General features: G+C 45.2%; 1 protein-coding gene across 1 annotated transcript in view; it reads left to right on the plus strand.

Moving 5' to 3' along the window:
* Positions 1-12,701, plus strand: part of LOC124470116 (neuroligin-3-like) — a 241,297-nt gene that overhangs the window by 43,019 nt on the left and 185,577 nt on the right. The window contains exon 3 of the mRNA XM_047023866.1: positions 11,654-11,803. Coding sequence (XP_046879822.1) covers positions 11,654-11,803 — 150 coding nt within the window. The remainder of the gene's footprint in view (positions 1-11,653; positions 11,804-12,701) is intronic.

Below are 12,701 nucleotides of genomic sequence, written 5' to 3' on the forward strand. Positions count from 1 at the left end.
TTCAGCCATTTAGCCACCCCACCAGTTTCTGAGTCCACTCATCAAGGTAACCAGTCAGTCAGCCACCAATCCAGCCAGCCTGTTAGCAAACCAGTCAGCCAGCGCCAGCTCAAACCTCATCCAGAACAATTTGAGATGCAAGACGCAGCTTAGCCAGGAAGTTCCCTTTCAGAGGGCTCCCCTGCAGCTCGGCTGGCTTGCTACTGCAGCCGGCCCCAGGCTCACTATCTTAACTGGTCCTTTGTTTACTACCATGTCCCAGATAAAATGAGGAATGGAGCGAGAGAGAGGGAGAGAGAGAGTGAATTAAAGAGAGAGCAAGAGAGAGAGAAAATAAGAAGAGACGTTGAGAGAAGCTTTCTGAGTAGCTAATGCCTGCTGGGTTGCAGCAAGTTCACAAATAATTCCAAAAGTGATAGATGTCCGTGCACAGAAAGGCACAGCACTCGCCTTTCTGTGTTTGAAATGTCGGTGACAGAATGTCTCTCGTGGTTCCATCGGAGCTGTGATGATGTTTTTCGGGAGGATGGCGTGGGTGGCGTCTCCACGTAGAAGGAGAAAGCCTCTATACCCTGGAGCCTCTACAGGCCTCCTGTTCAACCTGCCCCCCCCCCCCCACACACTTTCCCCCCTCCACCATGCTCGTCTCTGACAAACACCTTGGTAGGATTTTATTTGGGTGTTATTTCGGATGGGCAGCTGAGACACAGTGGGAGTTTTGGCTGTCCTTTACCACAGGATTACAGCCTCCTTAACCTTTTGCATTCTCCATCAATCTCTCCAATGTGTCTTTCTCAAGCTGTTCTCTCACCTCTACCGGGAGGGAGACAGGGACTGGACGAGCGAAAAAGTGAGTGAATGAGAGACAGACAGGCAGACAGCACAAAAAGAGACAGCAAAAGACAAACATGCTGCAAGACTGGCTGCAAGAAGAAACAACCCCAAAAAACTTGGTCACCTAGGGATTGCAGAGTCAATGTAACAATTGTCAAGAAGGCAACATTTCACATGAGTCCCTCTCCACAATGTGACCTTTCTGCTATCTAACTCCGAGGCCCAACTATTGTTAGTGAACCTTTCCCCCTGTAAAGGGAGAGCAGTTAACATTCAGAGTGCTCTGGCGGTGTGTGTGTGTTGTATTGAGTGAATTGTAGATTTAGTCCCCAGAGCTTCAGAGCAGAGTTGTGTGTGTGTCTGTGTGTGCATATATGCGCATGTGGACGTCTGTGACAGACTGAGACAGAAGGGTGCAGGGTAGGGAAAGAAAAAGGGGGGATGGGAAGGGGAACCAGGTTAAATGTATTGTTAGCATAAACTGTTGCTAATTACCAGCATAGAAGGACCTTGATTCAAATTCAGCTCTTAAACATCCACACACACAAAGTGTGATGGCTGTTTTGAAAACAGCCTGAACCGCGTTGTTTTTAATCCTTTATACAACAAATATGCTCATCAAATATGTCTCTTCTCATACTGATTTGATAAATGAGGCTGTTTGCAAGTCATCCTGTTGAGTTATTACTCAACAGGATGACTTGCAAACAGCCTCATTTATGTGTACGGGATTCAAAGCACTTTGCAACAGACCACTCTTTGTTATCTCTCTAAGCATCAGAAAGGCAGCCTTCATTTCAGCTAATTTCACAGATTTCTTGCACACACTTTCCTTTTAAAGCGTCAACATCAATATAATGTCATATTGAATTGATATAGACGTGTGTGTGTGTTGTGTATGAGTGCCTTGTTTTGTACTTTCCTATAGATGTTCCCACACCTGAAGCACGACAGAACCACAGGTAGATGTGAAGTGACAGAATGGCCCCCTTCCCCCCAGAAACCCACTTTCCCCACTCCACACATGACCACCTGTCTTAAGCGTTATTGCTCACTCAAACAACTAGCTAGCTACATACACGGAGACATACAACTCATATGACTGTCCTCCTAACAACATCTACAAAGCGTTCAATAATTTTTACGTACTTCGTATTCTAGAATGCAACAAATGGAACTGTGTTTTACTCAGTGACGTCACTGAAAAAAATTTAACTAAATTCCTTGGCGCAGGTGGATAGTTTTACTAGATGGAATAAATTTCACAAGGTTCCACTAGTTTCCTACAGAGCTCAAGCTACATACTACACCTAGTGTTCAGTACCATATCAAAACAACCAATGACAGCAGTGTGTGTGTGTGTGTGTGTGTGTGTGTGTGTGTGTGTGTGTGTGTGTGTGTGTGTGTGTGTGTGTGTGTGTGTGTGTGTGTGTGTGTGTGTGTGTGTGTGACTGACCGTGCCTTCATTCTACCTAAATACATAGATAATAGTACAACAGAAATCAGTCCAGACAATCAGGTATTTTATTAATTCTGTATGACTATTGAATAAGTTCGAAATGTTAATCAAATGTTTGGATTTGTTTTCCATACTCTGTTTTTGTTTGTTTATTTTATATTGACAAGTACATTTTGGGAAATGGTTTTATATTGTCCCTGTTTCTTTTCAATACAAATTGTTTATTACTTTGAATGTTTTTTTTTGTATTTTTTTTAAGCGATTACCATACCAATGTGAACTGTAACAAACATATGGCTATTGCAAATGTACAGCAATTATGGACTTTGTGTTTGTACGTGTGTGCTGGCTACATCCCTGCATCTGTCCTGACAAACATGCTATTTTGAATTCTGCTGTGCTTTTCTGTGTCCTTCCCTCCCTGCCTCTAGGGGCGCATGCTAAAAAGCAGGCGGAGGATCTGTCGGATAATGACGGCGATGAAGACGAAGGTATTTCCATGGTACCCAGCAATAGTGCATGGTGTTGCTGGCTGTAACAATGGTACATGGTCATGCGTGTCTATCAATTGTGAATGCAACCATCTTAAACGCCGATAAGTGTGAGCGAGTGAGTGAGTGTGCGCTTGCGTTACCATACACATTTTTACATGTACTACAATGAGTAGTCTTACTGGTGTACAGGCATAGAGACGAACAGACAAACTGACAGACATGTAGGCACACAGACAGACTGACTGACTAAGTGACTGACTGATAACTAACCATTGAAGCTGGCAGTAACAGAGGGGGGTGAGACATGGATTCAGGCAGGTATGATAGCAGACTGTTCTGTGGTTCCACTAGCAGCTTTAGCTGTGAAGAGCTGTGGAGGGGGATTAAACCAGGATGAGGCAGGGAGGGGTGTGTGTGTGTGTGGGGAGGGGGGCTTGGATTGGGGGGTTGGACAAGGCCTACCTTTTCCATATTTATCTGGGGATTTTCCTGGTTTAAGGTGTATCACTTCTGAGATTAGAATATGAGATGCTGCTCTCAGGATCAGAATCAGCTTTATTTGCCAAGTAAGTTTACACAAACAAGGAATTTACTGTGGCAGGAAGGTACAACACGATAAACATATAAGAATCTTAAAGTAGTAGATGTTAAAATATAAATAGTAAAACATGTGCAACCTTCCAATAATTCTAAATAATGTAAAATATAACATGTAAAATAAGATATGCAATATGAGTGGTGATTTCTGTGCAATGTGCAATAAAGTGACAAATGTCACTTAGCCTTGTTGATGAGGCCAGCTGTGGGTGGAAAGAAACTGTTCTTATGGCGTGAGGTTTTGGTCGTGATGGACCGCAGCCTCCTGCCGGAGGTGAGTGGCTGGAACAGTGTGTGTCCAGGGTGGGAGGGGTCAGCCACAATCTTTCTTGCTCGCCTCAGGAACCTAGAGGTGTGCAGGTCCTCGAAAGATTGGCAGATTGCAGCAGACCACCTTTTCGGCAGCACAGATGATACAATGCAGTCTGCCCTTGTCCTTAGCAGTGGCAGCAGCGTGCCAGATAGTGATGGAGGAGGTGAGGATGGACTCAATGATGGCTGTGTGGAAGTGCACCATCATTGTCTTTGGCAGGTTGAACATCTTCAGCTGCCGCAGGATGTACATCCTATGTTTTGCTTTCTTGGTGAGGGAGCTGATGTTCAGTTCCCACTTGAGGTCCTGGGAAATGAGAGTGCCCAGGAACCGGAAGGACTCCACTGTTTTGACTGGGGAGTCGCACAGGGTGATGGGGCAGAGTGGGGCTGGGTTCTTGATGAAGTCCACAACCATCTTGACTGTCTTGAGAGCATTTAGCTCCAAGTTGTTATAGCTGCACCAGGTCACCAGGTTGTCAACTTCCCACTTGTAGTCAGACTCATCCCCCCAGAGATGAGCCCAATGAGGGTGGTGTCTTCCGCAAACTTCAGGAGTTTGACGGACTGATGACTGGAGGTGCAAGGGATCCAGTGCTGATTGTCCGGGAGCACTTCTCTCTCCTCTCCACTACAGTAACATCTAAAATCTAAATCAGGCTGTACAGTACAGAGCCCAGTTCCAGTCTCTGTCAGGGTTAGAGCCCAGTACCACTCTCTCTGTCTGGGGGTTTAGAGCCCAGTACAACTCTCTTGGCTGTGGGACTAGCCAGATGTTTAGAGGCCTGTGGTGCAGATGCAGTTGGTTGCCAGTGGCGACACACTCCACAATGGAAGCCTCAAGCTGGCCTTGATCACAGAGAAGGAAGTGTTGCCATGGCAGCACTTTGACATGCAGGTGTTTTCTCTTTCAAGCTCAGGGAAAACTGTTGCATCTCCTGCCAGCAAGCCCTCAGTCTGTGGCCCAAGAGTGTGTGCATGTGCACAGTATGTGTCTCTGTCTTTGTCCATGTATGTTTGAGAGTTCCGGTGTATATGTGTGTGCCGCACCAGTACAATCCTCTGCGCACGCCCTTGTCCATGTATCTAAGTCCATGGAAAATTGCTGACAAGCGCCAATCCTTTCGGCTGGCATGTCTGTGCACACAAACAGACTACCCTGGTCGGAGCGACGTTGTGCCAGACAAGCCTGTCTGAAAATGTGACAAGTCTATTCTCTAGCCAGCGAAACTAATGCTATTTACTGAGCATCACCGTTAAAGACAATGCAGTCTGGGGAGAATACTGCCGTAGCGAGTCTAATGCATGTGCGTGAGTTGACCATCAAATCCCTAAAAATGATCCAGGATATTTTTCTTATTGTTCTAGGAGAATCTGTCTCCATTGAGGCATGGAGGGATGGGAATTGAACCACTGTCCTTTGGGAGACCCCCTCAAGTCCCACAGTCCTCCCAAACCCCCCTCCAAACAGGGTAGGGATCACATAGCTACTACACCTCTCTGGGGTCAATTCCTGGGATAGTGTTACCAAACCAGCAATGCAAACCCCTTTGCAGTAGTTTCATATTATCAACAAGGCTCTTGTTGAAAGTGTTTGCAATGTACATACTACCCATGTACTTTAAACACTGAAATTCTCTATGGACTTGTGGACTGGAGACTAAAATACTCTGCTTCTCCTGAAGACTCTTTCTCTCTCTTTCTCTCTCTTTCTCTCTCTTTCTCTCTCTTCCTCTCTCTTTACATGTCTGCCTTTCTGTCAGTCTGCTCCATCCTGTGGTGTCAGCCTGTCTCTTCTGGCAGTTTGTTCATCCTTTGCTAATTTCCTTCTCTCCTCACTGAACCATATTCAGTCTCTCTCTTTCTCTCTCTCTCTCTCTGTCTGTCTCCGATCTTCTGTCTCAGTCTGTTAGAGTGTTCAGACAGACAGAGCCTCTTGCCTCTTGGCGTGATAATCAGTCCTTCCAAGAGACTGAAGGAGCATGCTAATCCTTCTCTCCTCTCTATCTCATCTCTGCTCCCTCTTACTCCTTTTGCCACCCGACTCTCAGCTCTTGGCCCTTACCCTCCCAACCATCCTCTCCCTCCCTATATTTCTCCCCCTACCTCCCTCCTTTCCCCCTGTATCACACTAACTATACCCGTGTCCCTCTCTTGACCCCCCTTCTCTCCAAATACCTGCTCTCTCTCCCATTTCACTCTCTCTCATCTCTCTCCCCTGTCTCCCTCTCACTCCCCACTCTCTCCCCTCTCTTCCCCTCTATCTCCTTCTCTCTCTCCTCTCTTTCCCCTGTCTCCCTCATCTCTTCCCTCTCTCCCTCTCTCTCCCCACATTCCCTCTCTCCCCATTTATTTCTATTGCTCTTCCCTCTCTCTCTCCCTCCCATGTCTCCTAACTCTCCCCTCTCTCTCGCTCTCCCCTGTCCCCATATCTCTCCCGTCTCCCTGCTGCAAATGTTAGACTGTCTGACTGGGCCAAGATGCTGGGAATTAACCCAGCTACATAGCCTTCCTTTACTGGACTGTTATTGCCCTTTAAAGGGGAGCAGGGGCTCTCTGTATACCTGCTGTCAGATAAAGTTAGCTATGGAAATAGACAGTGTGTTTGTGTTTTGCCTGTCTGTTACTTGGCATGCGAATGCAGGAGCTCATCTCAGTGGAAGTGCCCATTTTCAACTGCATACATAAAAACACACCCCTGTGCTATGCCAAAGAGCTTCAGTCCACCTGCTTGGGTATGAGCATTGATCCTGATCAAGGCTGAGTGGATCCTCCCTACAAACACAAACATACACACTGCATCAGCTTGTCCATCGCTATCTTTACACTGTGTCAGTTGGTTTGGGTGAGGATGGATATGTATGGAAGCACACAGATATATCAGATGTTTGCAGTCTGTACGTAAATCTTTAGGTTGGGAATGTCTGGGTTTCCTGTGTTAGCCTGGTTGCCGTCTTTGGGTCTGTTTTGGTCTGTCCACCATGGGATCGACAGAGTATATTATCTGAATCTTGAAAACAGTAGGTTAAAAGTCACAAAATATTCAAGTCTTAAGAGAAGAACTAAAATGTGATGTTATCATTTAGCCTTGAATGTCTATGCACTTTGCAATGAAATTGCACTTTTCCGTGTCATGCATATGCATTGACGGGAGAGTCAAGGGAAAAGTGGGAGTTTCCCATAAAGAGATGGGAGGGGATGCGTAAAATGCGTCTAATTATGTATTCCGCGGTATGTACAGAAACCGCCCGTGATGCGTGCCTCAATTGTATGGTGAAAATTCTGCAACACTTAAAAGCAGGTCTAAACTGGGTTTCCTCACATATGCCTCCTGGTGAAATGGCAGCAGTAATCCGAGCAAAAGAAAGACCTAGTCCAAGGAGATGAGCTGAAAGGATTTTTGCCACAAGGATCACACTTTTTCAGTTGAGTGAACACGAAATTACGCGTTACAGATTAGGCAGTTATGCAATATTACAGTTACTGGAATTTGTAATTTTGTTCCAGATGTCATTTTTTAGTGTCGGTATGGAATGACTGCCTTGTATAATATTTAAATTCGCTGTTACCTCATGAATAAGCACATCAATTATGTTATCACTAAATCTTTGTTTTTGCTGATTTGACTTTGGTGGCTGATCCATGATAGAAAGAGAGAAGGAGGCCCATTCAATTGCACGTTTAAATGCTCGCAATTTAAGGTATAGTGGGCGGAGAAAGGCTCTGCTTACCCGATGAACTACAGGTTTGGTAAATACAACGTAAACTGAAGTATCACAGCCAACCCGCTATCTGCGGGTTGGCCATGGCGCTGATTATGCTACATTTGCAAATGTACGTACATGAGGGCCACAGTGTAATAAATACAACTGCAGTTATTTCCATTGTGTGTTTTATAGATGGATTGAGAGCTAAAGAACAAAAACAGAGATTCCACAGAATATTCATCTGGGTCTTCATCCAGATGTCCAGCATAGGCTTTGAACCTTGACATGGTGTAAACACCTTTTTTGTATGGGGCCCCTTCTTTCCTTGTCTCCTCTGCTCTATTCTACTTTCCTCTCCTCTCTCCTTCTGTCTTCACCCTCTTCTGACCATCTTACCTCTCCTCTATACTCTCCACCTGTCCTCCCACCTTCTCATGACTCCTGTTGATGAGTAGTCTGAAAGTGGGCTTAATATAGCTGCTACTACCACCGACAAGGTGCTTTTTCTCACTTTGCTAGCACCGTCACCTCCCCAATATGAAAATAACCTGTTTTTGACTGTGTTTATTTCTAGCTCAAACTCTGGTCCCATGCTAGAAACGAGAGAGAGAAAGAGAGAGAGAGAGAGAATGTTGGCTGATGTCAGACTGTTCATAATTCTTTTAAATATAATGTTTTACTTTTTGGCTTCTTTGATTTCTATTAAATGACTGTTACAGTACTCTGCCTTACTTCAAATACTCTTTTGAGCTGGTCTTCATTGACACACTGTATCTCCTGCACGGGTCTATAACCAGCTGTGAGAGAAGCCGCCCCTAGACGTTTCTCAATCTAGACTCTGCAAGGATGAAGTTGTCATGAGCGAGGTGTCAGGGTTGTGCTGGCGTGAAGACGACATGTACAGTAAGGAGAATGTCATGCCACGTTTGTCTGTCGCCCTCTCCCCACCTCCGACAGGCCTGATTGGCCCTGACAGCCGCTGTGTTTTACACAGTTGTGAGATGGAGCATGTCACTGGCACTTAGCAATATTTTCCATTGTCTCACTCTGGAGAGACAGAAGAAGAACATGCTGGAATGCATGGAGTCAAGGCCAGGCTGGGAGAGAGGAGGCTGGGTCTGGGGAAAGGAGGCCGGGAATGGGGAGTGGGGCTTGCACAAGATTTATGACCGACGGTCTTCATACAATAGAGTGTTGGGTAGACAGAGAGAGGGGAGTGGTAGGGAGAGAATGAGAGTGGTAGGGAGTAAGAGAAATTGAGTGGGAGTGGTAAAGATAGAGAGAGCTGCCAGACAGCCTTCCCCCCTGCCGTGTGTCATTGACAGGCCATCTCAGCTCATCCTGAGCACTACCCCCTACTGTCTATCCAATCACCAGATGGGCTGACCAATCGAATAGTGCGATGTCTTCACACTCCATGATGTATTTGTGGGTGTGTCGTGTCTTCCCTCTCCCTGCCCATTGCGATTAACCTGGGTGAACTTGGATTTCAAAATAATTTCTTGAATTTCATCTGTTTGTGTCTCTCTTTCCTTGTCTCTGGCGCTCTCTTCCAATTCCTGCTAAGACTGAGTGGCTGTCAGTATCTGTGTGCGACTTTGTGTGTGTATGGGTGTGTGTGGCTGTGTGGGACGGTGAGGCATGACTCTCACTTGTCAGTTTGATGTCATTTCCGTATGTGCATTTTACATGTTGCTGTCTTGTTCCATTTCAAGTGTTCACAAGTCAGATCAAAGTCAGATTAGCTTTTTTTTGTCATCCTAGACCCTCTGCAGGTCAACGGTTTGACTTTTAAACCTGTTTTGTTTAATAACATGAAAGGCTTGATGTAATTCTGTCTGCTATTACCTAGTAATGTCTGCTGTATCTGATATAACTAACTTCTCTCCTCTCTTACAGCACAGTGTTTGTTGTGTGTCTGTGTGTAACGTAGTAACAGTGTGTGTGTGTGTGTGTGTGTGTGAGTGTGTGTGTGTGTGTGTGTCGGAATGTGTGTTTGCCTTAAAGGTTTAATGAGTCAGATAGTGTCAGACCTTTAGTCACCAAGGTAGCCTACTAGTCACCTGTAACAACCATATTAGGTCGCAACCATTCTCACATGACCAGGCTCTGTGATTGGGTACCCCCATAATTTCCTTGAGGCACTCTGTTCGAGCACTGACATAATCGCACTGCACCTCGCAGCCCCAGAAAATGTACAGTGTCCACCCGAGCACTTTCTCTCTTCTCACCCCTCACCCCCCTGAGCCCCCCGCAAAAGGGTTATGGGAACATGCTGTTGTTATGGGAACATGCTGCGAATCAACAAAAGAGGCTACTGATAACATGAACATGACTAATCTCTTTCTCCTCTGTCTTCCTCAACTTACCCCCCACCCGTGTTTACCTCTCCCTCTCTCCTCCATTCTCTTTGTATCTGTGTGCCTCCCCATTTCGGTTGTGTCTTGTGTGGCCTCTCTCTCCCGCAGTGCCGGGAGGTGATATTTTCTCTCTTCTCAATTTCTGCCTCTCTCTCCCTGCCTCCCCCAACCTCCCTACCTTTGTTACACCATGCTTTCCCCACCCCAGTGCAACCCCTCGCTCCTCCTTATCCTTTTCCCCCTGTTAATTGTGTGTTTGTTTGTGTGTGGAGACTTGTCCGGTGTGAATCATGTACCGACAGCACCTCTCAGATACCAGGGAGATAAATACATCTCAAACGATAAGGACATTTACACATTATTGCCCAGCTCTTTACCATAACAGGGCAATGACTGAATACACTGCAGCCCAGCTACCCAAAAGGGAGAGAACCGAGCTCACCACAAAATATGAAAGTATTCTACAGTAGTGTGCGGCATTCTAATGTGGAGCGGGAACTTTGCCTAAGTGTGTGTGCGCGTGTGTGCTCGAGTGTGTGGGTGTGCAGATTTGCATGTGCAGGATGTTGTCCATGATTAGCTGTTCTTGAGGATTTCAAAAAGTTGTCTCTCGGTTGCTATAGCGACCTGAATACAATCTAGTCATTTGAAATCGGAGCCCGGTGACTGACTTTTATCACTCTTTGCTTTTTACCTCTATCTGTCTTTCTCTTATTCTAAATCTCCTCAAGGCTGTGAGAGACAGAGAAATCGAGTTGAAGATTGATTTGGGAGTGGGGAGAGATTGAGAGAAAGAGAAACAGACAGAAAGAGTCAAAAAGGGAGGAAGGTCTAGATTCTCGTCTCAGTTCTGACAGTAGGTGGTCGGTAATTGATGGTTCTTCTGAGGCTTAATCTCTACTGAGGAACCAATGCACTAACTGAGACCAATGAACACACTGGACTTTGGTAACAGTTACCTAGGTAGATATTGGCTAGCATCAGAAAAATAAGGGATACCATTTGTTGCTATTGACATAGACTAGTGCACAGTAGGCCAGCATTGGAAATACATAGACTTTGACCAGATGTAGACTAGCTCTGGCAACAAAGGTTTGTGTAAGATCAAGCCTACCATTGGAAATATATCGTAGTTTAAAACTACAGCCAGCACAATCAAATAAAAGGCACTGGCTGCATTAAGATTGCATCGTAGCTAGCTTGTGTAATTAGCTAGTGCTGTTTTGCTCTCCCTGTCAGGCCTGATGACATCCTGCCCTGCTAAGCTAACATGTCAGGTACCTGTCTCCTCTCTTTCTCTAATGGCCTTCTGAAAGTCTAAATCAGGAATGTCCTCTTCCACCGGTAGACAACAAACCCCGAAATTGAATCATGATAGTTTGGTTCATACAAGGTAAATAACACGTCAAAACACATTATCAGTCGAAACGGCCAATAATTGCTGCAGAAATGCTGCCAGCTCCATAATAAGTCGGTATTTATTTACCTCACATCCACAAAGTGTGATGGGAAATGTGTTACCGATTCTTATAATACATGTGGAGGTTTATAAATAAATTAAGCTTTAGCTTTATAACTGGTATATGAGGGATGTCTGTCTGTCTCTGTATGTATGTCCGTCTGACTGTTACTGTGGCAGATCTGGGTTAAATACATAGATCCAATACTTGGAATCCATTTGATTTAACTCAATCTCATTGTGCTGTGATGATCCAAAATCAAATTCATCCCAAGTTCTTCTTCCTGCATTCTACCCATGGTCTAGCCAGTGGATTTTTTGTCACCCACCCACCAACCGCCTGCTAGTTAGGTGTAAATGTATACATGTGTTGACCCTTGACCCCCTTGGGAAGTTGGCTATGTAAGTGTTAACGTTGGCCACTCTTGCAGACATACGAGATACGGGGGCCAAACCTGTAATGGTGTACATCCACGGAGGCTCCTACATGGAGGGGACCGGAAACATGATTGACGGCAGTGTTCTGGCCAGCTACGGGAATGTCATTGTCATCACGCTCAACTACCGTGTTGGAGTTCTTGGTAAGTCTGTTTTTCTCACCGTTCTTGCCTTTTTCTTCTTTTCAAAGTCTTTTTTCTGGGGCAGCTTTGTAGGGCATGTGTGTGTGTCTCTGTGTGTAGTGTTTGAAAGAGAAAGAAATGGTTGATTGCTACATGCTCCTGAAGTATATTGATGCTGTTCAGTAGTGTTGACCTCCCCTTGTAGCAGTATGTGTGTACATAGCCAGCAATAATGGAGTGCGTGTTTCATGTGTTTTCTCCACCTGGGGACTTGTAGCAGATGAAGAATCTATTGTAATGAGTGGTGAACTGTCATACTGTACCAGAGAGGTTTTGGTGAAAGAGAAACTCTAGTGAGACAGGCAATTAGGGAGAGAAAGAAAGACAGAGAGAAGAAAAAGTGCAATAGCCAGAGAAAGTGATGGATTTAAACAGAGAATCATGCAAATTGTGTAAAAAGTAAGTTCGCATTAGGAAGGTGATTGGAGAAAGGGAAAGTGACAAAAAGGGAAGCGGTGAACGATAATTGAGAGAGACGAAGACAGTGAGGATTGGAGTGAGGGAGAGGAAGAGGGAAGCTGAGTGGTTGGGATTGACTCACAGCTCTCAGAGACACAGAGGGAAACAGAGAAAGCTCCATGGAAACTAATGCAGCAAAACAAAATGGTGTTCTTTAGCTCTCTCTCACACACACACACAAACAGATCTTTCCATCCTCCTTTTCCTTTCTCACATTCTTTTACACAGATCAATTCTGTCCATCATCTCTGTTCACAACAACAGAACACACAGTAGACATTGTGACTGTGAAATGACATTAACCATGCGTTTTTAGCCACTAGATGCTGCTGCTTGGAGATCAGATGTGTCTCAGTCTGTTTCTAGTCTCTCATACTGTCAGATTTTTGCTGTGGGGTCA

Source organism: Hypomesus transpacificus, chromosome 1 (genome assembly GCF_021917145.1).
Source record: "Hypomesus transpacificus isolate Combined female chromosome 1, fHypTra1, whole genome shotgun sequence".
In the NCBI taxonomy this organism is placed as follows: Eukaryota; Metazoa; Chordata; class Actinopteri; order Osmeriformes; family Osmeridae; genus Hypomesus; species Hypomesus transpacificus.